The sequence below is a fragment of the Chanodichthys erythropterus genome, chromosome 15 (assembly GCF_024489055.1).
Source record: "Chanodichthys erythropterus isolate Z2021 chromosome 15, ASM2448905v1, whole genome shotgun sequence".
Lineage (NCBI taxonomy): Eukaryota > Metazoa > Chordata > Actinopteri > Cypriniformes > Xenocyprididae > Chanodichthys > Chanodichthys erythropterus.
In genome coordinates this window covers 18,350,991-18,378,663 of record NC_090235.1, presented here as the reverse complement: position 1 = coordinate 18,378,663, position 27,673 = coordinate 18,350,991, and the positions used below count along the sequence as shown (strand labels likewise).

Sequence of the window (27,673 nt, the reverse complement as noted above, 5' to 3'; positions counted from 1 at the left end):
TAATAGAAATGGTTCATGCAGTCAGGGTGAAGTGCGGGTGTCTGAGCAATGATAAAAATAGACTATTATGCAAGTTTCTTTCTCCAAGAAACTTAGTTTTATGCAATAAATCTTGTAGTGCATATATCCAAATCCAAATATTAACCACTCAAACTGCTGTTAAATAAATGCAGCAGAAATCAAAGTAATACTTTACAATAGATCTGGATTGGCATTCATTTATAAAAATACTATTATCCATTATTAATTCATGTTTTTTATTTTCCCCAAATTAACTGTTAGCATACAGAAATTTATCATCACAAGCTTTGGAAAAATATGCACTTTTCCAAAATTGTGCAAAAAAGTACTTACACATGCAAATCACTGCACTGAAATGAACACTAGTGGCAGTAAAACACCAACTTTGAATTTTGATTCCTTTTCGCACAAATAATGATTACAGAGATTAGTGATTAATAATGACTAATTTGTGTGGTTCCCTGAACAGCGCTTTTAGCACCACTCAACCGACATTTCATTTCTGAACTGCCGGAATACGAACAACAACCGACATAAAGCAGTGTGAAACATGCAAGAAGCATATTTTGAAGAAATACTAGATAATTTTCACCACAGGCATGCCTGATTTGAAATTAATAAATGCATTAAAATATTACTAATTGTTCGTTTTTTTAGTATCTAATGCATTAAAGGGATAGTTCACCCAAAACATAATGTCATTATTTACTCTCCCTCATGTCATTCCAAACTTGTATGAGTTTTTCTCTTCTGTTGAACACAAAAGACGATATTTTCGATCTATCTGTCCTCAGTTTTAAATCTGTAAAAAAGTACAAAAATCTGAAATGAAGTAGCGAATCTTGTTTCCCTTTTTAATGCATCTTGTAATGCAACATCTGGTCGTACTAAACCATCATGCTGCAATTTAAACACCAGCAGACAAAGCCCATTATCCCCCCACCTGCATTTGGAGTGGTGTATCACCATCTCTTATTTGATGCTAAAATCCATTTGCAGGCTCTGAGGCCCGGCGATGACAGACCTCAGTACCGCACCTTCACTGGTCCACGGGTGAGATTCACGCCTATCACGCTTGTCCTTGTGCTCCCAGTGGACTGCGTCGAATGCTGAGCGGGAGATGAAACAGCATTTCCTAAGGGGTAAACACTGGCAGCCCCTCTTAACGCAACAGAGCGTCACGATTGCTCACTTCAAAGAGCCTTCCTTGCTCACTTTTATACCTATTATGACAAAATTCTAACGGGGCTTGAGGTCTAATTGCGAAACTGCTGGCAAGATGAGGATAAGTAGATTACATCAAGGTGTGGAAAAGATAATCTTGCGGAGGTGAATTTGGGTCGTGAGAACATGGAGAATATGATCGGCTTGTAGAATCAGACCTGATTTAATGTTCCTCTGATACTGCACACACATGACTATAAGAGACTATAAGAAGAGACGCACCAGACACTTCCAGCTGAAAGAGAGAACAGGCTGAAAGCAAAACTAACCACTGCCTGCATTATTGTTGCAATTTAAATGCTATCCTAACAGTTTAAACATTGTCTTACTAACATATCACAAAATAATTAATAATTAAATAAATTTAAGTATATAAAATATTTTATATTTAAGATTATATATCTATCTATCTATCTATCTATATCTATCTATATATATATATATATATATATATATATATATATATATATATATATATATATATATATATATATATATACTATATAAGACAAATATTTTATAAAGTGATTTATTATTATTTATTATTATTTATGAGTTAAACAATGGCTAATTTTAAAATTATTATTTTGGTTTTCCAGGAAGTCTTTGTGTCCAGAACTTTTTTCTTTAATTTAATTTTGGTGCATTAATAAGTCCAAGATTTGTGCATGTGTGCATGAATATTTAAACAAGCCTGCTGTTATTTTTTTATACTGAATTATACACACTTATAATGTCACATCATTGGGTGGTTAACACATCATTCCTACTGTATCCAGTAATTTATCCACCATATAAGCACATGTAGTTGCCTCATATGAAATGGAAACCAGCCATAAACCTTTTACCCCACTGCATCAAAGCAGCAACCCCTTTAAAAACAGGCAAAAAAACAAAACAAAGTGGTCCTGATTTAGTGGATAATGATGAAGGCAGTCCCTGTAGCCAGAGCCAAGGGCAATGTGTTGGAGATGAATACACTGAAAGTGTAAAGTCAGGGGAAGGGCGTAAGGGACAAGTGCAGTAGTGAATGATCACAATAGGCCAGTGGCTCGACCACTTCGGGTTTTGACTTCGTGCCAGGCTGCTCCCGCTTGATTTATGTTGTTTTCACAGGGTGTTGGGCCATGGAGAGGTAGAAGCGCACCAGCCTGACTGCTTCACTCACAGACATCTGCAAACTTCAATACACATCAACTGTGCTACAAAATCTAATAGCTGTAATTGCCGTGAGCCCTGATAACATAGAACGCAGGAAAATGGAGCGCAAACAAATTCAAATGCAAGCGACTGTAATGCTAGGAAGGCTAAAAATAAAATAGCGGTGCAAAGTTATTTTAGGACTATGAGAAAAAGCACAGACTCGTGAAAAAAATCCTCTCTGATTATTTTCTTTTGGATAAAGTCTGGCCTTTTATCTCTTGGATTAAGTACTTATTACTTATGCTAAAATATTACTTCAAAGAAGTTCAACCTGGTCTTTCTGCTATATCTGTGCATTGGTGCACAGAAGCAGCACAACATTGATGATAAATCATTTTAATATGCTGATTTGCTGCTCAAGAAACATTTCTGATTATTATCAAAGCAGCACAACATTGTTGATAATAATCAGAAATGTTTTTTGAGCAGCAAATCATCATATTAGAATGATTTCTGAAGGATCATGTGACATTGAAGACTAGAGTAATTATGCTGAAAATTCAGCTTTGATCAAAGAAATAACTTAGTTATTTAAAATTTTATACAATTCACAGTAAAATGCACTGTTATGGTCTGACTGAAATGATCAGGAATCCTATTAAACTGAATAATTTTCAGCCAGGTCGTTTTTAATTTTAATAGCTGCTCTTTTCGGTCTAAGAAGGAAGTCTGAGTTCTGAAGGTTACCGAATGTTTTCATACATTGAGCTCTTTTATCTCAAAAGATGAAGGAAAATTTGATTTGCCGTGATATGACCTCATTAAAGACTTATTTCTACCTGATCCAACCCTCAAAATCACTTTCATTAGTATAACCTAATGTAGTCACAGTAAATAATGTTTTTAGCTTGAATAAAACCAGCTAATTTATGTGTTACTGCATGGAACTTATTTTTAGGTTACCTGGCAGCACATTTGTTACAGTGTATTTCTGAGCAGGAACTTAAGCAGGTGTGGATTGCAGGGTATTCGGCCACCTTATTCCACAACAGATGTTCATGCAATGGACTTCATCATGGTCAACAAGGCATGAAGCCTTTCCACGCTGTTGGGCTAATACTGTTATTAGCTTGTGAAATGGAACTCTAACCGCTGCTGCAAAATGAAAAACAGGGCGAGAGGGAGAGAAAACAGAGAGAGAGAGAGGAAAATACAGCATTTGGACACTCAAGTCACACTTAGAATATGCATAATTGTGTTTACATTATGCCACAAAATGTCAAACCAGGTGATATGCATTTAAAATAAAATAAAATAAAATAAAATAAAATAAAATAAAATAAAATAAAATAATAAAATAAAATAAAATAAAATAAAATAAAATAAAATAAAATAAAATAAAATAAAATAAAATAAAATAAAATTAAATAAAATAAAATTAAATAAAATAAAATTAAATTAAATTAAATTAAATTAAATTAAATATTAAAACACTTAAAGTTATTTTATTTCAGCTAGTTTCCACAACATTTCTCATTTTCATTTAGTTTAACTTGATATAATAAAAAACAAAAACAAATAAAAATTTATGAAAACTGCAGACATATTTTTTAAACAACTCAAAAATAATAGCAAAATTACTACAACTTTAACTAAAATAATTTAGCATCATACAGATATTGTTTTTATTAATATTTTGAAATATTATTATTATTTTCCCATTTTCATTTTATTTGAGTAAATAAAAGACTACGACTGTCAAAATGACAAAAGGCACCATAAAAGTGACGCATACAACTTGTACACTATTCAGTCTTCTGAAGTCACATGACTGCTTTGTGTGATAAACAGACTGAAATTTAAGTCACTTTTAGTTCTTATGTCACATTAAGGACAGTTCACGAGAAAAGTCACAATGTCTGATTTGTATAAATTGTATTTTGTCTAAATGATTTGTTTATGATTCAGATTGAACTCAGCTGTACCAGTTAGCAGCTAACAGGAGAGAGGAATATCAGTGGATATTGACTTATATCTTGGTCTGTTTGCCACACAAAGTTTTCATATGATCTCAGAAGATTTGGAATATAGTGCAACATGTCAAATGGACCACATTTATGGTGCTTATTGGCCCGTTTTGAAGCTTGAGCCACAATCCAGAGTGGATAAAAGAAATACAGATTTGGAGTGATATGAATAATAAGAGAATTTTCATTTTGGGTGAATTTAACCTTTAAGTGTGAATTTATTTTTTTATTTTTTATTTTTTTTTAGGTGTCCAAATACCAACTATTGAGGCCACTGCATACAGTGGCATGAAAAAGTATGTGAACCACTTGCAGAATCTGTGAAAATGTGAATAATTTTAATAAAATAAGTGAGATCATACAAAATGCATGTTATTTTTTTTTATTTAGTACTGTCCTGAGTAAGATATTTTACATTATGTTTGTGTTTAGTTCATGAGACAAAACAATAGCTGAATTTATTAAAATAACCCCATTCATAAGTTTGTGAACCATTGATTCTCAATACTGTGTGGTCACCTGATGATCCACGACTGTTTTTATGTTTTGTGATGGTTGTTCATGAGTCTCTTGTTTGTTCTGAGCAGTTAAACTGAGCTCTGTTATTCAGAAAAATCCCCCAGCTCCTGCAGATTCTTCAATTTTCAAGCATTTTTGCATATTTGAACCCTTTCCAGCAGTGGCTGGATGATTTTGAGATTCATCTTTTCACACTGAGGACAACCGAGGGACTCAAACTCAACTATTAAAAAAAGGTTCAAACATTCACTGATGCTCCAGAAGGAAACACGATGCATTAAGTGCCGAGGTGTGAAAACTTTTGAATTCAAATATCAAGGTAAATTGTACTTAATGTTTTATCCGGGAAACATGCAAGTATCTTCTGTTGGTTCTGAAGGGCAGTACTAAATGAAAAACAACGATTTTTAAATATAATAAGAAAAATTGTGACATCTTCATCCTGTTCAAAAGTTTTCACCCCCCCGGCTCTTAATGCATAATGTTTCCTTCTGGAGCATCAGTGAATGTTTGAACCTTTTTTTAATAGTTGAGTCCCTCAGTTGTCCTCAGTATGAAAAGATGAATCTCAAAATCCTACAGTCACTGCTGGAAAGGGTTCAAATATACACAAATGCTTGAAAACTGAAATTTCTGCAAGACCTTGAGAATTTTTCTGAAGAACATGCAGAGCTCAGTTTAAGTGCTCAGGACAAACTCAGACTCATGAACAACCATCACAAAACATAAAACATAAAAAAATCATCAGGTGACCACACACAGTATTGAGAATCAATGCTTCACAAACTTTTGAATGGGGTTGTTTTAATAAATTCAGCTATTGTTTTGTCTTGTGAACTAAATGCAAACATCTTTTATGTAAAATATCTTACTCAGGACAGTACTAAACAAAAAATAACATGCATTTTGTATGATCTCACTTATTTTATTAAAATTATTCACATTTTCACAGATTCTGCAAGGGGTTCACATTTTTCATGCTACTGTATAGTATATATTTAAAGTGAAACAAAAAGACAGTGTTAAAATGAATTACGCACTAACGTACAGACAAAATAAACTTAAACATACACTACCGTTCAAAAGTTTGGGGTCAGAAAGGTTTGTTTGTTTGTTCGTGTTTGTTTTTAATGGAATTTATACTTTACACAGCAAGGATGTGTTAAATTGATCAAAAAGGGACAAATACATTTATATTGTTTTTTATTTTATTTTTTTAAAGAATCCAGGAAAAAAAAATATCACAGTTTACACAAAATTATGAAGCAGCACAAATGTTTTCAACATTGATAATAATCATAAATGTTTCTTGAGCAGCAAATCATCATATTAGAATGATTTCTGAAGGATCATGTGACACTGAAGACTGGAGTAATGATGCTGAAAATTCAGCTTTGATCACAGGAATAAATTAAAATTTAAAAATATTTCACAATGTTACTGTATATTTGTTTTTTGTTTTTTTTTGATCAAATACTTGCAGCTTTGCAGAGCTTAAGAGACCTTGATCAAAAATCTGACCCTAAAATTATACTAGTATATATTTATTAAAACACAGACACACACATACACTGACAATTATTCGATGACTTTTGTTTTTTGCAGTATACAGCTGTACATACAAACACTAAATCCTACGCTGCACTTTGCACATTTACCACAAGATGTCAGTAACTCAAGCTAGACAGTGCAATAGAAGGAGACTGAGCCAGAGAAAGAGAGAGAGCCCTCTTTCCCTCTACCTCGGCTTTGCTCTTGGCAGAAAACACTGCACAGCAACAGACCAGACCGCTACTCCTTTACATCCACTAGATAGGGATAAAACGTAGCCTGTCACTCTCTCTCCCTCTCTGGCTATTCAAAACAAGCCACTTGGTATGTGAGACATCTTTCGAGAAGCCACACAAATGACGTGTCACTCTCCTCTCACAGGCCATTGGAATATAATGGAGTGACAGACTGTATTCTAAAGCCTGCAGTCGATACTAGTAACCCATGGTTGAATGAATTTCACCCTGCATTCCTAGAAAGTGTAATGAGAGTGACTGGATGAAGGGGAGAGGTTTGTTTGTGGGTTTTACAGCCTCTCAGATGATGAACTGAATGGCTGTGGTAAGCATTAGGTCTAAAAGCAGTGCATTTAAAGGGATAGTACACTAAAATTAACACTCCAGCGTTGCCGTGTTTTGCTGGATTTTCTTCACATAGCACCAAAATCGACTTAAAAAAGACCAAAGTCGTTTTTTGTCATACAGATAAAAGTGATACATCAATTGAAACTACAGAATGTCTACTATTATTTGTGTGCATGCCCCGTAAAAACAAAATGTTGTGCTTTTTGCAAAATAAAGAGAACTTTCTGTTGTCTCTCACTGAATGAAGTCCGTTCTGATACTGTAACTTAGAGAATACTTATCACACAAACATATGACATGTGTCTAAAAACAACTTTAAAATTTCAGGTTTTAAATAATTGTAAAAAAATATTCTCTGTTTATGTAATCTGTCTGAAAAGAGAGAAATGTCAGTTGTTCGCGAGTCACCTCATTATCCGCCAGGCATGCTGCATGCTTTTATAACCAACTCACAGTCTTCCTGTATTGGCATGCATTTGCATCTCATGCATATGCATGACTAAAAGACACAGGGATGAATTAAGTTTAAATCTCAGCGCCTCTTGATTTTCACATTCCGTCCATGCGTCAGTACAGTGCTCCTGCGCTGACACCTCCATCAGACGCCAAAACAAACGGCAAGTGATTTATGGCGATGGGTAGCTTTGAGTGACAGGACGTGGATGAATAATTGCCAGTGGCTGCTCTCGCTTCCTCTGTCCCATCCCCGCTACATGCTGATGACTAATTACATTGCTAGCTCCACAGGCTAAGCGTCTGAAATTACACCTGGCTTCACTCAGGGGGTCTCTTTCTCTCTTTCACAGTCTGACACACATAGTGACACCCCGCGTTACTACATGAACCGCTCGCAGCCCGGCAGCCACATGTATGAGTGCTTCCTGCACAGACGGAGGGGGCATGAGGAGAAGAAAGAGAATAAAATATACAGTATCTCAAAGAGAAGGTAAAAGGGAGCACAATGGAGTAAGATGAAAGAATTACTAATAGATAAAAGACTCTTAGGATATATGACTAGATAACATTATACTGAAAGATCAACAACAACAATATTATTATATTAAAAGCAGTTAATTATTTACAAATATTTTAATAATGATAAATAAATATGTGAAATAATAAATAAATAAAATGAAATAAAAAATAACAAAAATTAATTTAAAATAAGAAATATTGTTACCATTAAAAAATACAATAAAATAATAAATTAAAATAAATATTGTTATTGTTATCATTATTTATTATTATTATTATTATTATTATTATTACATTGGTGTATAATGATTAATCCAACATCAACAACAACTGCAACAATAACAACAACAACAACAACAACAATATTATTATTATTATTATTATTATTATTATTATTGTATATACATTACAACAATAATATTATTATTGTTGTAGATACATTATTATTCACTAATGAAAGTCATATTTAAAAGCTTTAACTAGTGATTAGGATTTTGATTTGTCCCAGTGACTCGTATCTTTTCATTCTGCTCAACAAAAAAATCATTGAAATTTGTGCACTGATTAATTCAGTCTGTCTTTTATGTTACAAAACTACACTGGTAAAGACGACGAGTAATTATCTGAGTATGATGAGCAGTGTTGGGGAAAGTTACTTTTAAAAGGTAATCCATTACAATATTGTGTTACTCCCTAAAAAGTAACTAATTGTGCTTACTTTTTATGAAGAGTAATGCGTTATAGTACTTTTGCATTAGTTTTTATCACCTGGGCTGATAAAAACTAATGCATTTATATATTTTTGGCAAATGTAAAGGCACTTTCACACCAAAAGTTAAATGAATGAGCCTCAGGCTGAAGGAAATACAAAAAAAAAAAAAAAACATGCTTGTACAGTAGAAAGCACAGTTCAAAAAAAGCTGTGCTTCCATTCTGGATTGCAGAAGAAAAGGACGAGAATGTTTAACACTCTTACTATTGCATAAAAAAAATAAATAAACACAAATGTGATGTTAATGCCTAATTATCAGTAAATGTCTGCTCACATTTAGTCTAGAACTACAATAACCATCATGTTCACACAGCGCACACAACACATCTGCACTTAGCCCGGATTTCTCTCAACATGGGAACAGGAAAGCTGTCAGTCAATAAAAGGGAAAACAAAGTAACTTGTGCTACTTATTTGAAACACTAACTCAGATATTTTGTTGTAAATTTAAAAGTAATGCATTAGTTTACTAGAAAAAGTAATCTGATTACATATCTCATGTTACATGTAATGCGTTATCCCCAACACTGATTACGAGCAAGTCTTTGAATAGTTCATTCAAAAGATTCGCTAAGAGCCATTTATGACAAAAACACCACAACAGCACTTGTTTACAAATTTAAAGCTAAATGATCCTAATTGCTTGACTGATCATTGTAGCACGTGTCATTAACTGCAAAGATCACCAAAGTCTCTCTTATTTGTTATCATTATATTTGATTAAATACAATGTATATGAGCTACTCTGCCCTCTCGGTTATTGAAAAATAATATATCAGTGAACCATATAAGACACGAGTGATATTTTAAAAACAGAATACCAGATGTTTGTGCAATTACAGTTTGAGAAGGGACGCTTATCTGCCTGCCAACCAAACAATCATTTAACCTATTTAGAAATTGTTTTAATATATCTGCGCAAAGCTGTAAATGATTCAGACAGATCTGTACATATTTAAAGATTAATTACTGAAATCTTCAGATGTCAGACGCATTGTTAGTCTATAATTAATTTAAATGGCACTCCTTTTAGAACCCCAGCCAGGTCACATTAATAATAATTACTGATGTAAAATAAGGACAGAAGACATCTATCACCCATCAAGATCTGAGACTCCATCGCCCACACAGGTTTCGCAGGCAAGAAAGAAAGAACGAGCAAACAAACGAATAAACAAATTTGCGCAAAAAACAGTGACATGACACTTACATTTTATATAGGTCAATACACCCTCAGTGTGCTCGGATAGGGGTCATTAAAATGCCTAAATGAATACAAATAATTAAATATAGGTATTTAGGACATATATATGGCCATATATAAAGATATATTAAACATAATTGGCTGTTAGAGACAACAATGTAATTGTGGTGGACCTCTAAGGACGATGGTAGTAGAAGATGTAATAAAAGAGCAGTATATAACTCCTTTCAAATAGACAAGAGCGAGCGAGAGAGAGAGAGAGAGAGAGAAAGCTCAATCCCTAATTGCAGTGCATAATTTAAAACGGCTGAATAGCAACATGCAATTTGTCTGAGATGCCAGCAAACATGGCAATGCAAGACACAAATGTAGTGCCTGCAGAATGCTGCATTATTTACTTCTTGAACTGTTTAATTAAGCTCTGTCATTATTCCTCCTTCTTCATCTCCACACCTACCCTTCTAATATCTCCTCCCTGCAGGACAGCAAGAGAGCAATAAGAGGAAGAATGAGAGGCTACAAGAACAAAATGCCTACTTGGGCAACACGTCACTTGTTTTCTTTTCATGTTGTCCTTTTTTAACTTCCTGTTTGGAGAGGAGGTGACTCTGAACAGTTGTTTGTGGTTTTGGAAGAGAAAGTACACTATAAAAAAAGGTTCATGTATGGCATATATTTACAGATTGCCATGGAAACGAGGGAACGGACTGCATTATGTTGGCTGGTTAACAGCTGGGATCTGTTAGATATCGATCCATTCCGCAAATGGGACCCCAAATCCCTTCACACAACCTTTACTTCATTGCCTAATGCATAATACGCACATATGCATGTCTAAAGACACAAACACACACAAATCTGCCACGCTGCAGGACTATTACCTAAATAGTAAAGGCAAAAATGGTGATAAACTTGGTATAAGATGAGATAAATTCATATAGATTTTAACCAAAAATCTGGTGATTAAGAGAGAAAAATTCATGAACTTCTGTACAAACATGTTTACTACACATAATACAAGATTTATGTCCCGTTTTAACATCCTTCTCTGCTCTCCCAGTTATGGAAGCTTGTTTCCTAAATAAAAAGGGTAATTGTGTCTTTTTTTCTCACAATTCGGACTTTATAACTTACAATTCTGACTTTATAACTCGCAATTTCGACTTTATATTATGCAGTTCGGACTTTATATCTCACAATTGCGACTTTATATCGCACAATTCTGACTTTATATCATGCAATTCCGTCTTTATATCACTCAATTCTGACTTTATAACTTGCAATTCTGACTTTATATCACGCAATTCTGACTTTATATCACTCAATTCTGACTTTATATCATGCAATTCTGACTTTATATCTCGCAATTCTGACTTTGTCACGCAATTCTGACTTTATATCAAGCAATTATGTCTTTATATCACGTAATTCTGACTTTATATCACTCAATTCTGACTTTATAACTCGCAATTGCGACTTTATATCACGCAATTCTGACTTTATATCACTCAATTCTGACTTTATAACTCGCAATTGCGACTTTATATCACGCAATTCTGACTTTATATCATGCAATTCTGACTTTATATCATGCAATTCTGACTTTATATCATGCAATTCTGACTTTATATCATGCAATTCTGACTTTATATCTCACAATTCTGACTTTATATCACACAATTCTGACTTTATATCACGCAATTCTGACTTTATATCACGCAATTCTGACTTTATATCATGCAATTCTGACTTTATATCATGCAATTCTGACTTTATATCATGCAATTCTGACTTTATATCATGCAATTCTGACTTTATATCACTCAATTCTGACTTTATAACTCGCAATTGCGACTTTATATCACGCAATTCTGACTTTATATCACTCAATTCTGACTTTATAACTCGCAATTGCGACTTTATATCACGCAATTCTGACTTTATATCATGCAATTCTGACTTTATATCATGCAATTCTGACTTTATATCATGCAATTCTGACTTTATATCATGCAATTCTGACTTTATATCTCACAATTCTGACTTTATATCACACAATTCTGACTTTATATCACGCAATTCTGACTTTATATCACGCAATTCTGACTTTATATCATGCAATTCTGACTTTATATCATGCAATTCTGACTTTATATCATGCAATTCTGACTTTATATCATGCAATTCTGACTTTATATCATGCAATTCTGACTTTATATCATGCAATTCTGACTTTATATCACGCAATTCTGACTTTATATCACGCAATTCTGACTTTATATCATGCAATTCTGACTTTATATCATGCAATTCTGACTTTATATCACGCAATTCTGACTTTATATCATGCAATTCTGACTTTATATCATGCAATTCTGACTTTATATCATGCAATTCTGACTTTATATCATGCAATTCTGACTTTATATCATGCAATTCTGACTTTATATCATGCAATTCTGACTTTATATCTCACAATTCTGACTTTATATCACGCAATTCTGACTTTATATCACGCAATTCTGACTTTATATCATGCAATTCTGACTTTATATCATGCAATTCTGACTTTATATCATGCAATTCTGACTTTATATCTCACAATTCTGACTTTATATCACGCAATTCTGACTTTATATCTCGCAATTCTGACTTTATATCACTCAATTCTGACTTTATAACTCGCAATTGCGACTTTATATCACGCAATTCTGACTTTATATCATGCAATTCTGACTTTATAACTCGCAATTGCGACTTTATATCACGCAATTCTGACTTTATATCATGCAATTCTGACTTTATATCATGCAATTCTGACTTTATATCATGCAATTCTGACTTTATATCTCGCAATTCTGACTTTATATCACTCAATTCTGACTATATAACTCGCAATTGCGACTTTGTATCACGCAATTCTGACTTTATATCACTCAATTCTGACTTTATAACTCGCAATTGCGACTTTATATCACGCAATTCTGACTTTATATCATGCAATTCTGACTTTATAACTCGCAATTGCGACTTTATATCACGCAATTCTGACTTTATATCATGCAATTCTGACTTTATATCTCACAATTCTGACTTTATATCATGCAATTCTGACTTTATATCATGCAATTCTGACTTTATATCACGCAATTCTGACTTTATATCACGCAATTCTGACTTTATATCATGCAATTCTGACTTTATATCATGCAATTCTGACTTTATATCATGCAATTCTGACTTTATATCTCACAATTCTGACTTTATATCACGCAATTCTGACTTTATATCTCGCAATTCTGACTTTATATCTCGCAATTGCGACTTTATATCACGCAATTCTGACTTTATATCACTCAATTCTGACTTTATAACTCGCAATTGCGACTTTATATCACGCAATTCTGACTTTATATCATGCAATTCTGACTTTATATCATGCAATTCTGACTTTATATCTCACAATTCTGACTTTATATCATGCAATTCTGACTTTATATCATGCAATTCTGACTTTATATCACGCAATTCTGACTTTATATCACGCAATTCTGACTTTATATCATGCAATTCTGACTTTATATCATGCAATTCTGACTTTATATCATGCAATTCTGACTTTATATCACGCAATTCTGACTTTATAACTCGCAATTGCGACTTTATATCACGCAATTCTGACTTTATATCATGCAATTCTGACTTTATATCATGCAATTCTGACTTTATATCTCGCAATTCTGACTTTGTCACGCAATTCTGACTTTATATCACGCAATTCTGACTTTATAACTCGCAATTGCGACTTTATATCACGCAATTCTGACTTTATATCATGCAATTCTGACTTTATATCATGCAATTCTGACTTTATATCTCGCAATTCTGACTTTGTCACGCAATTCTGACTTTATATCACGCAATTCTGACTTTATATCACTCAATTCTGACTTTATAACTCGCAATTGCGACTTTATATCACGCAATTCTGACTTTATATCATGCAATTCTGACTTTATAACTCGCAATTGCGACTTTATATCACGCAATTCTGACTTTATATCATGCAATTCTGACTTTATATCATGCAATTCTGACTTTATATCATGCAATTCTGACTTTATATCATGCAATTCTGACTTTGTCATGCAATTCTGACTTTATATCACGCAATTCTGACTTTATATCACTCAATTCTGACTTTATAACTCGCAATTGCGACTTTATATCACGCAATTCTGACTTTATATCATGCAATTCTGACTTTATAACTCGCAATTACGTCTTTATATCATGCAATTCTGACTTTATATCATGCAATTCTGACTTTATATCATGCAATTCTGACTTTATAACTCGCAATTGCGACTTTATATCACGCAATTCTGACTTTATATCATGCAATTCTGACTTTATATCATGCAATTCTGACTTTATATCATGCAATTCTGACTTTATATCTCGCAATTCTGACTTTATATCACTCAATTCTGACTTTATAACTCGCAATTGCGACTTTATATCACGCAATTCTGACTTTATATCACTCAATTCTGACTTTATAACTCGCAATTGCGACTTTATATCACGCAATTCTGACTTTATATCATGCAATTCTGACTTTATAACTCGCAATTGCGACTTTATATCACGCAATTCTGACTTTATATCATGCAATTCTGACTTTATATCATGCAATTCTGACTTTATATCTCACAATTCTGACTTTATATCATGCAATTCTGACTTTATATCATGCAATTCTGACTTTATATCACGCAATTCTGACTTTATATCACGCAATTCTGACTTTATATCATGCAATTCTGACTTTATATCATGCAATTCTGACTTTATATCATGCAATTCTGACTTTATATCTCACAATTCTGACTTTATATCACGCAATTCTGACTTTATATCTCGCAATTCTGACTTTATATCTCGCAATTGCGACTTTATATCACGCAATTCTGACTTTATATCACTCAATTCTGACTTTATAACTCGCAATTGCGACTTTATATCACGCAATTCTGACTTTATATCATGCAATTCTGACTTTATAACTCGCAATTGCGACTTTATATCACGCAATTCTGACTTTATATCATGCAATTCTGACTTTATATCATGCAATTCTGACTTTATATCTCACAATTCTGACTTTATATCAAGCAATTATGTCTTTATATCACGCAATTCTGACTTTATATCACTCAATTCTGACTTTATAACTCGCAATTGCGACTTTATATCACGCAATTCTGACTTTATATCATGCAATTCTGACTTTATAACTCGCAATTGCGACTTTATATCACGCAATTCTGACTTTATATCATGCAATTCTGACTTTATATCATGCAATTCTGACTTTATATCATGCAATTCTGACTTTGTCATGCAATTCTGACTTTATATCAAGCAATTACGTCTTTATATCATGCAATTCTGACTTTATATCACTCAATTCTGACTTTATATCACTCAATTCTGACTTTATAACTCGCAATTGCGACTTTATATCACGCAATTCTGACTTTATATCATGCAATTCTGACTTTATATCATGCAATTCTGACTTCATATCATGCAATTCTGACTTTGTCATGCAATTCTGACTTTATATCAAGCAATTAAGTCTTTATATCACGCAATTCTGACTTTATATCACGCAATTCTGACTTTATATCACTCAATTCTGACTTTATATCACTCAATTCTGACTTTATAACTCGCAATTGCGACTTTATATCACGCAATTCTGACTTTATATCATGCAATTCTGACTTTATAACTCGCAATTACGTCTTTATATCACGCAATTCTGACTTTATATCACTCAATTCTGACTTTATAACTCGCAATTGCGACTTTATATCACGCAATTCTGACTTTATATCACTCAATTCTGACTTTATATCACTCAATTCTGACTTTATATCACTCAATTCTGACTTTATAACTCGCAATTGCGACTTTATATCACGCAATTCTGACTTTATATCATGCAATTCTGACTTTATAACTCGCAATTGCAAATTTATATCACACAATTCTTGACTTTATATTTAAAAACAGCACAGACATGCAAATAAATTACCTGCAATTCAACCGAGGCAGTCATTTACCATTTATGCATGTTCACACTGGTGTTGTGGACTTATAAAAAGGTGGAGTTGTTTTAGTCGAATACATAGTTATTGTGTTTGCAGAGAATGTGTGTTAAATCCATTCAAAGCCATACAAATATGTGTTCTTAAATTAAAGGTTTAACCGTAAGTTTTATGTATATAGCTTTTATGCATGTAACTTTATATAGCTGAGAGTCGATTGTAAAGATAGAGGAGTCCATGAAACAATGGCCAAGTTAGAAAATAGTGCTTAATTTTTTTTTTTTTTTTTTTTTTTTTTTTTTAGTAATTATCCAGGGAGAGTTCTTGGCAGCACTTTCATTTGGCATCACAATCAAGTTGCTTACAGGCATACCGTAAATCATACTCAGCAAAGTGTTTCCTCCATCCTCCCATGATAAGATATGCACAATTTTCTGTATTTTATTCTCACATTAACTTCTGATACAGTAATGATGCAGCTGTATGCTTCATGAAAATCAGTCATTATAAACAGCACCCACCTCGTCCTGAAGTTAGCTGGATGCGGGTGTCCATCGTAGAGGGATAAAAAGTCATAGTCCTCCTCCACCGCGAATGACTGAAAGACTATTTGAATTCGGTTGCCCTCCTCCGCTACAATAACCCATGTACAGTTTGCCCCGTTCTGATATCCATATGGAAAACCAGGGCTTTCAATGGTCCCATTCCTTCCTTTTAATGTTCCACCACATGTATATATGAAACCTGTAAAGAAAAAAGAGAGGAGTGTTTACTAGAGTTAGCAGTATGACACAATTATGACGTTTCACTTAAATTATAATGGATCTCATTCACAGAAACACAACCATCATGTCTCAAACAGAGACTAAGCCAAATCTCATTGGTTCATGTGTGTCTTGTAATACCAAGTTTGAAAATGTTTGAGGGTGAGAAAATTTAGTTTTATTCTATTTTAACCAACAATGCCCTCCTTTGTTATGGGATGTGCTTTTAATTGTTTGATGTAAAGTTATCCCAAAATGGAAAAACACCTTTGTGTAAAATATAGGGTTTCCATTGGCCTCATGACAGTAGCGTCTAATTGAAGATTGCTTTAATTATACAAACAAGCTTTCCTTCACTCAATATGTTATTGAATTCCGCTGAAAGCTTGTGAGACACGTCCTCTTTAAAATAATAAAACTGCCAGGAAAGAACGTCAGACTGTACTGACCATGAAGCCAATCCTCAATCTTACACTCTAAAATCAACTGTATAGCTGTACAATTAAAGAGATATTTCACCCAAAAATGAAAATTTGATCATTTTATGATCACAGAAAATGACCACATTGCAGCTTTTAATCTAAAGAAAATTTAACAGCTTTTCTGTTCTCAGAAAACAGCTGTACACTCGATGTTGCACATTGCAGCAGCTAGACAGTGAATTCGTATCCCTTTGAGCTTTGTAAGTTGTAATTTATTGCCACATTGTGAGAGGAATTGATCTGGGTACGTCTCAAACGGACCGCCATTTTGCCCTCTCTCACCCACGAATTCAACACAGAAGCGACTCAAGCAACCCAATTCCCTGAATCCAATCTGATGACTAATGAATCAACGGAACCAGTTCTATCGCATATTACAACACAAAACCTGAGCAGATAACATCAGGCAAAGTCTGTCCAAATATAATCAACGCTGAGCTGGGACAATCATTTGGAATATTTGTGGGAATGTGGCCACAATGAACCACATTAACCCAGCGTTCAGCTCACATCTGTAAGGTATTTCATCTGTCTTTGCCCATCAGTCTCTAAGCTTTAAGGTAGCAAACGCATACAAGTGTATGTGTGTGTTCAGATGTGTTTTTCTCACTGGCCCTTGGCTGTACAGTAGACTGTGATAATCATCACATGTTTATGACATAAGGGTCTGAAGAATCCGACTTAAAAATCAGAGTTTCATGAGTCCAGTGGATGGCTATATAAAAATGTCATACAGTGATACTCAAAATTGAAACCCTGAAAGAGTCAGAATGCTTTTCATTAATTCTATCAATCAATCAATCAATCAATCAATCAATCAATCAATCAATCAATCAATCAATCAATCACATTTAATTTATTTATTTATTTTGGAAAAAGTTTGAATAATAATAATTCATAATAAACTGCAGAATTAATAAAAATGTCAAAGGTTGTGCTTTTTCGCCAGTTTAAAGGGGACCAATTATCTCATTTTACAAGATGTAATATAAGTCTCTGGTGTCCTCAGAATGTGTCTGTGAAGTTTCAGCTCAAAATCCCCCACAGATCATTTATTATAGCTTGTCAAATTTGCCCCTATCTGGGTGAGAAAAAACACGCCGTTTTTGTGTGTGTCCCTTTAAATGCAAATGAGCTGCAGCTCCCAGCCCCCTTTCCAGAATCTCACGCAGCCAACATGTTCTCGGGGGCGAGGTTTATGTAAATTTTAGGGTTAGTGATGTCACCAAACCAGGAAGAAGCCTGTTTTAGTCCCTACCAGCCATTTGTTGTAGTCCTTAAAAAGCGAATTCTTTAAAAGAAAATATCTCTCTTTGCATTGAACTTTGAGTGTCATAACTTTGCAGATGTTGTTTATGATCAAACAGAATATTACACACTAACTAAAGTTAAAGAAGTGAAATCACAATCAACCACCCCTTTAAAACCCTACTTTGTTACATTATTTGTAATAAAGCAAGTGAGTAAATCTACCATTATTTAACAAATCTGAAGGAACTATATTTGAAATAATGATGGATGGATGGATGGATGGATGGAAGGATGAAACTTCTGCAACTTTGCCTCTTTTTTATTTTGTCAAAAATATTCATTCTATCTCTTCACAACCCTAGGCATGTGTACGATCTGCTTCCTGCCTCCCCTGATTGTTCAGTGGCCCGTCAGTGATTCAGCGTGAAGGGTGGAGGCCCTCCAGGCTCTAATTGCGCCATAAGCTGCCATGGGAAATTAGCACCAATGTGGTCGCCAAGGAGTGTGAGGAAGAAACACTCTATCACGCACACACAAACAATGATTAGTTTCAGCATCTCAGAGTAGAGCATAGGGACTGACTCTGTCTGTGAGGAGGCAAGCCAGTAATATGGTCACTGATGGTCAGTTTCGTGGGTTGTAGATTTGCTATGATAACATACAATGGTATATTTTGCTTGTTCAATCGAACAAAATATGTGTGCTTTTTGATGTACTGTGGGGGATTTTGCAAAATGGTTTGACATCCATAATATACGTAGTAAATACACTCTAAAAAATGCTGGGTTAAAAACAACCCAAGTTGGGTTGAAAATGGACAAACCCAGCGATTGGGTTGTTTTAAACCAGCGATTGGGTTGTTTTAAACCAGCGGTTGGGTGAAATGTTTGCCCAACATGCTGGGTAGTTTTATTTAAACCAACTATTGCTATATGGCTAGCTTAAAATGAACCCAGAATAGTTGGGGAATTAAAAACCAGATGCAATTAGAGACAACAATAATAGACAAAAGGTGAATGTTTATTAATAAGCTTTAATATTTAATTAATATAAATTTAATAGTTTATTAATATAAATTTATTAATAAGCAATTTAATAAATGTTTATTGTTTAATAATGATTCATTTCCAACATACTTTGGGTTAATTTTAATTAAGCAATACAGTAATTTTTAAACAATAGTTGAGTTAAATAAAACATAAACATTTAACCCTACCGTTGGTTTAAAACAACCCAATTGCTGGGTTTGTCCATTTTCAACCCAACTTGGGTTGTTTATAACCCAGCATTTTTTAGAGTGTATACTTACATATTCATGTTAATAGTCTATCAATACAAGCATATGATATTTATATTCATGTTAATAGTCTATCGATACAAGCAAATTATATTTTAATATTTTAATTCAGTGGAAACCCATTATTGTCCATAAGCACTTGATCGTAATACCTGAATCAAATTAATACCTGCGCATTGGCTGTAATGAATTTGCACAGGCATTTACCAAATCTGAATGACTTTCAAGCTTGATAAATCGCTTGCAGATGCAATTTAATCTGTTTGCAATGACACCTCCCTGTATTTTACGCATATAAAAAGACACCAAAATATATTCATTAAGAAAAACAAGACAAGGTTTTACACATCTGAAAGACGCAATAACAAAAAACGAAGTTAGTAGATCAGCTCTGGCATTCCTACTAGCACACCTTTATTAAATCACAGACTAAGTGTAATCAAAGCCATGAAATGCAAGCAGAGAACTAAGATTTAGCCCAAAGTGGCATTTACTGGTTACTTTATGATGCAATAAGAAATGCCACACTTTATTCAGCATCACACGTAATGTATATTTTATTATGTATCTTTGTAGTGGGCTAGAATCAGGTCCAGGGATATGTGAGGAAATATTGCACTACATGCAATCATTACTAAAATATTAGTGAATAATGTAGACAGTCAGCAATAGAGTGGTGCTATAAAAGTATTTTTCATTGCACTTTTTAAGAATTGATGCTTAATAGAAGCTACAAAACATCTGTTAGCTGTGCCTGTAAGTATGCTTTAGTCTTAATTTGGTAGTATATAGAGGTAGATTAGATTTATATGCACTTACAAGCCATAATTTGTAGAACAGCAAAAGAAAAGTGCAATGTTTATCAATGGAAATAAGTAAAATTTAGCTATTAGATGGCTAGCACATTAGCTGAGTTTTAAAATAAAGTTAAATGTGTTAAAGCTAAACACACAATGTTTCGAACATCGCCATATGTATCAATTGTTAAAGTAGTCTGAGGTATTTACTAAGATAGTTTCCAAGGGACCATAACACATGATACTAGCCATTCTAAGATTAGTTTAGGGAGTAATGCAGGTTAAAGAGAAGTAAATGCTACCCACAAAGAGATAGTTTTCCTTTGGTGAGGAAATAAATCTCTTTCATTGCAAGCGTGTCCCCCTTATTAGAGTCCCCAGAGATGGAAGACAGCTGGAAGATTGTCCAGTTCTCACCCTTACTTAAGTAACAAGATTAATACAGAGATTTTAGCCCACTCCATCTAATACGAGGACTAAAAGAGCTCAGCATAGCATCTGAGAAGCTGCTGATAAACCAAACTGACATACCCATAATGAAAAAAAAAAAAAAACACAACTAATTAAGATTTACTATTTATCTCTCTTCTCTCCCTTAAGGGGCTAATTAACATGGGGATAGAGGAGAAGTGTAGTAGAGCTGGCTATGTGGACTTAAGGCACCTACACATCTCTAGCGGAACAGAAAAGATCCCACAAGACACCTACATTTTCAGGAGATTTTGCTGTAGATGAGGTGATCATCAGCTTAGAGAGAAGAATCGTTGAATCATCTGACCGCCTCTGCCCATTATGAACATTGTGGGCTTCTTTTTTGAAGTTTAATACTGAGTAAATGTATGGCTTGAGGGAACGATCTCAAAAGTTTCTTGGTGATTCATGTTGTAGGGTAGAGTTTAATGAGAGGATGTAAGCTTCTTATGAAAGAAGGCACTAAAATCTTGACTCACATAAACAACTTCACTTGAGCCAGTGATGAAAAGGAGATCATGAAAAGTTTGGCATGTCGTAAGCTTGAGCGGCCTATGCAACATCGAAATTAAACTAACCACAATTTATTTCATTTCACAAGGATTTAAGAAGATGTTCCAATAGAAACATTAATTGTTAGCCAAAGTGATCAATTATATGCTTTTGTCATTTAGTCAGCATAGTAAGCAAACATACTTATTTTAAAGATATATTTAGAGGCACAAACTCCATTTTTCCTATTAGATACAGTATGTTAGGTAAACTATTACTATTATGTAAGTGTTGGATGTGTCAAGACCTCCAAAGATCTTTGATGGAGACATTTGGTAGCAAACCATCTGCCTTTTACGCAAACCACCTTGGATCAGCTATAGAAACCAGTTAATATGCTCCAACACTCCTTAAAGCTGTGCTTTGGCATGTATTGGCTGGTTTTCTATCTATTCCAAGCTAGTTATTGGTTGGCCATCTAACCTGAGCCATCTTGGAAGTGCAACAAACTAGCTATCGGTTGATGATTAAGTAGTAGTCTAACAGTTTATGACCAACTTGGACCAACTAGAAACCAGTTAACGTTTCAAAACACCTGGACACTGTGCTTTAAAACATATTAGTTGGTTTATAGCTGGTCTAAAGCAGTCATAATTTAGTCATTTACCTGACGCTTTTCTCCAAATCTAGCCATCTAACCTGAGCCATCTTGGAACAGCAACACACTAGCTACCAGTTGGTAATTATGTAGTAGTCTAACAGTTAATGACCAACTTGGACCAACTATAAACCAGTTAACATATTCCAAACCACCTGGATACTGTGCTTTGAAACATATTAGGTGGTTTCTAGCGGGTACAAAGTAGTCATTAGGTAGCCATATAACCTGGGGCATCTTAGAACAGCAACAAACCAGAAACCAGCTGGTAATTAAGTAATAGTCTAACAGTTAATGATCAACTTGGAACAACTAGAAACCATTTAACATATTCCAAAACAACTGGATGCTCTGCTTTGAAACATATTAGTTGGTTTCTAGTGGGTACAAAGTAGTCATTAGGTAGCCATATAACCTGGTGCATCTTAGAACAGCAACAAACCAAAAACCAGCTGGTAATTAAGCATCTCATACCAGATCAATTGCTCATGACTATCTTTGCTTAATGTTATGAACAGCAGCTACGCGTGTCTTGAGGTGACTAGAGAGGACATCAGCTTCAGTTTGGATCCAGCCTCTTAAGAAGACCTCAGATGACCAACACCTATGAAGAGTCGGCGCCAACTCATGCGAGGACTTCAGAAGACGCAATCATCTGGATCAACATGCACATTGCCCAATTTCTTTATCCTAATTATTGTTAAAGGAACACTCCACTTTTTTTGAAAATAGGCTCATTTTCCAACTCCCCTAGAGTTAAACAGTTGAGTTTTACCGTTTTCGAATCCATTCAGCCGATCTCCGGTTCTGGCGGTACCACTTTTAGCATAGCTTAGCATAGTTCATTGAATCTGATTAGACCGTTAGCATTGCGCTTAAAAATGACCAAAGAGTTTTGATATTTTTCTATTTAAACCTTGACTCTTCTGTAGTTAAATCGTGTACTAAGACCGACAGAAAATGAAAAGTTGTGATTTTCTAGGCTGATATGGCTAGGAACTATACTCTCACTCAGGCGTAATAATCAAGGAACTTTGCTGCCGTATCATGGCTGCAGCAGGCGCAATGATATTACGCAGCGTCTCTCACAAACGTCTCCATGGTTGCAAGGCACGTTCCCTGTGCAAGCAGGGGCTCACGGGCGCTGCGTAATATCATTGCACTGCTGCAGCCATGATACGGCAGCAAAGTTCCTTGATTATTACGCCTGAGTGAGAGTATAGTTCCTAGCCATATCAGCCTAGAAAATCACAACTTTTTATTTTCCGTCGGTCTTAGTACACGATTTAACTACAGAAGAGTCAAGTTTTAAATAGGAAAAATATCAAAACTCTTTGGCCATTTTTAAGCGCGATGCTAACGGTCTAATCAGATTCAATGAACTATGCTAAGCTATGCTAAAAGTGGTACCGCCAGAACCGGAGATCGGCTGAATGGATTCGAAAACGGTAAAACTCAACTGTTTAACTCTAGGGGAGTTGGAAAATGAGCCTATTTTCAAAAAAAGTGGAGTGTTCCTTTAATGAAATTCATTTTTCCAGGAGCTCATTGCTTCTACCTTCAGTTAAACTGCTAACAGTGATTGTAAATTAATTGCCTAAATTATTACATTATTTGCTAACTGCATTCTTAAATTGTGATGTTGACATGCATTCTCTGTAAAGCTGCTTTGAAATTATATATATCATGAAAGTGCTATACAAATAAATGTTAATTGAATTGAAATGTAAGTTAAGTAGTAGTCTAACAGTTAATGACCAACTAGAAACCATTTAACATATTCCAAAACAACTGGATGCTCTGCTTTGAAACATATTAGTTGGTTTCTAGCTGGTACAAGATAGCCATTAGCTGGTTATCTATGCTGGTAGACCATCTTGCACCAGCAACAAACCATCTACCAGCTGGCAGTCAAGGGGTAGTTAAACAGCTAATGACCAATTTGGGCCAGCTAGAAACCATGGAAGCTGTGATTTGGAACATGTTAGATGGTTACTAGCTGGCCCAAGCTAGTCATTAGCTGCCCATCTAAGTTGGCAGACATCTTGGACCAGCTAGTAACCAGTTAACATGTTCCAAAACACATGATAACATGTTAGCTGATTTCTAGCTGGTCTAAGATGGTCAAAGTGGCACTAATAATCTGCTTTCCTCAAGTGTTTACCACTTTGTGCTTAGTATTATGTGTACACACTGCTAATTGATAATTTTCTTGCAGAGATAGAAGCATGTCTTGCTCTTTTCTCAAGCTGTTTGTTGATCATGACACTATGTAGATGTTCATGCTGATTACTGAGGTGTGAGGCGAGGTGGTATGTTCGTCCTCTCTTCTTGTCCAGGTTTATTTGGCAAAGGTTTGTGTCTTGTTTTTACCTTGGCAGCCTGCCACTCTTTCTCTTTTTCTCTGTATTTCACTTGTGCTTCCTCCTGCCACCCCATATTTACAACAAAGGCTGGCGCCACCTGGGTCAGCATTTCCACATCACATCTTTCTTACCCCTGACAATGTAGCTGAGTAGTCTGGCAAGACTCTGTCTTTAAGAAAGAAAGAAAGAAAGATCAAGCCTATTTTTACCCAAGCATAAGCCAAGACCTCTCTTAAACAAGACATATCTGTACCATGCTATATCGATTTGAATCTGCTTTAATTCCATTTGAGGGCATTTAGCAGTTTCTGCAGTCAACCTGAATAAGAACAACAACTGAATGTGTACAAGTACAATATGTTCGGGATCGATTCCATTTAAATTCAGACAGTTCAGCTAATGCACTTGAATTCATTTATGCACTAGTAAGTGATGTTTGAACATGAAAAATGATAATCAACATTTGTACCTAACATTTTGGACACCGGTCATCTATGATGATACCACAATAACAAACAAGCATGCATCAAAGTACATACAACTCGATCAAATTTCATAGTAAAGACCATAAATCTAACACAAAATCTGATGCCATGAACCTGGTAAATGTTGGTCAATCAGTGACCATTGTTCTCTGATGCAGCTGAATGCATTCAGTCAAAGTAGCTGATTAATACAGTAAATGCTCAATGAGGTGATAGTTACAATTTCCCGCTAAATCTAGCAGCACTGGCATATTTATAGCACATTTCATTGATGGTAACACTTTACTTAAAGCCTTTCTATGTAGGGCATTTTAAAAGCATTTTTAATTATGCCTTGTAATGCAATGTATGGTCTCGTCAATAATTGTAACCACAGTTATAATACTTATCTATTCATTGATCACCTTTAGAAAGTAAAATGCATTAAAACAAACAACCAGATGTAACGAGGAATCTGCAAATACTACAATGCATTTTAATGTTGGTTACAATTATTCATGAAAATACATAATGCCTTATAACGTACATTATGTATGTACATAATGCATTATACATAAAGGCTTTAAAGTAAACTGTGTTACCAAAAAAACTAATCACATGTATAATGACTATGCTTTCAATTTTAAAAACAACAACACAGAACTTAATCCACAAGTGAGTCGAAATTTGCTAACCTGCCACAAGACTTTGGATGCCAGATTATTATTAAACCTCAAAGAAAGCTTTTCTACAGATAAATGAGATTTCTAAAGGAAGCGAGGCTTTCCCTTTAATGAATTATTAAACTGCACTCCCCGATGACAAAGTCTTCTTAAAAGAAACGGTCAGATGAAAGGAAAATTTTATTCCAATTCCTTACTTCTAATTCTCAGTAGACCTGAAACAATAGCCCCTATCACAATGAGTGAGAATTTTCCCCATCTAAAGATGCTCCGAAAAAATGACACAAATGCAGAGATATTACAGATATATAGTCTAAAAATCTAGTGAGCTCATCAAATGCTCATGAAAAACCTGTTAACTGTTTTGTTTTTTAAGTTAAATGTCATTTGCACTATTGTTAATGGCTTGTGCTGTACCAAGTATTGATCGCATTCGAACATAAAAATGTAAGCAGCAAATTATGCTGTGCACTAAGTGCATTTGTTCTACTAGATATATGCATGCCACATATTTTTGTGCTTAAAATATCAACTCGCTAGCTGAACTATCCCTGTGATTCATGCAAAGGGCATTATAGATGCATATCACATACAATTCAATACATTTTGAGACATAATTTCTATAAGCCTGTATAAAAAGAAAGACAAGGTCTATAAAATAACCTATTTCCAGACATAGTCCTTCAGCACCACTTGTGGCTCCAATTAACTGTGGTTTAAGGTACATGAGGACCGAATCACCCGGACAAATCTAATTTATCCATCTAGCAACCAAAACAACACTGACGTATTCACTCCTGACCAGAAGGTGTTGCTTTTTCACATCCCTCCTTTATTATTTGATAGGGCTAGCAGAATATGTCTACTATGAAGGTGTTTATAAGATTTCAGTGTATATCTGCTACAACTAATCAGCAACCTGCAAACTTATGGTGACATTCAGATTTCATGGGAACACTGTCCTCACTGGATGGGGGAATGCTGTCTTCTTAATGCTCGACTGATATGACAGCAGTATCCTCAAGGTAGGACCTATGATTCAGAAGATAGATGGAGTTCTTGAAGACAAGATGAGGGACGGTTATAGGCGGTATGCATGAAAAACACACCTGAGATCCTTGGCGAGAAAGCTTAAGGAAGCCGTGAAATGTGTGTTAAAAATCACACAGGTGTTTTTGAACAGTGTCTTGATATATCTCTTCGGTTCCTACATTTAAAAATCGCACACTATGTGCCTACCAGGGTTGTGCAAAATTCTGAATCGAAGAACTGGGTTCCTTTCGGTCAATTTGTTGGAATCTGAATTGAATTGTCTACACACCATAGGAGGTTCACTGCAAAAAATGCTGTTCTTACTTAGAATTTTTGTCTTGTTTCTAGTCAAAATATCTTAAAGTTCTTAAATCAAGAAGCATTTTCTTGACAAGTACAAATTATTTTCTTGTTTTCAGGAAAAATAAATCAAAATTAAGTACTTTTTTTCCTTAAAACAAGCAAAATAATCTGCCAATGGGGTAAGCAAAATAATCTTAGTCCAAACTGAAAACAAGATTATATAGCTTATTCTTGGTTTGAAATAAGATTATTTATTTACTTAATTTTGACTTATTTTTCCTGAAAACAAGAAAATAATTTTTACAAGAAAATGTTTCTTGATTTAAGAACATTAAGATATTTTGACTAGAAACAAGACAAAAACTCTAAGTAAGAACAGCATTTTTTGCAGTGTTCAATTGGAATGACAGGATTTCTGGAGAGAAATTCAACACAGGTAATGCATTCTGGGAAATGAAGTGTTTATCCACCCTG

The 27,673-nt window shown here is 34.4% G+C and overlaps 1 protein-coding gene across 1 annotated transcript in view; it reads right to left on the bottom strand.

The window, feature by feature from the left end:
• csmd3b (CUB and Sushi multiple domains 3b) overlaps positions 1 to 27,673 on the bottom strand; it is a 514,670-nt gene that overhangs the window by 429,401 nt on the left and 57,596 nt on the right. The window contains exon 2 of the mRNA XM_067361816.1: positions 16,661 to 16,883. Within this exon, the coding sequence (XP_067217917.1) occupies positions 16,661 to 16,883 (223 nt within the window). The remainder of the gene's footprint in view (positions 1 to 16,660; positions 16,884 to 27,673) is intronic.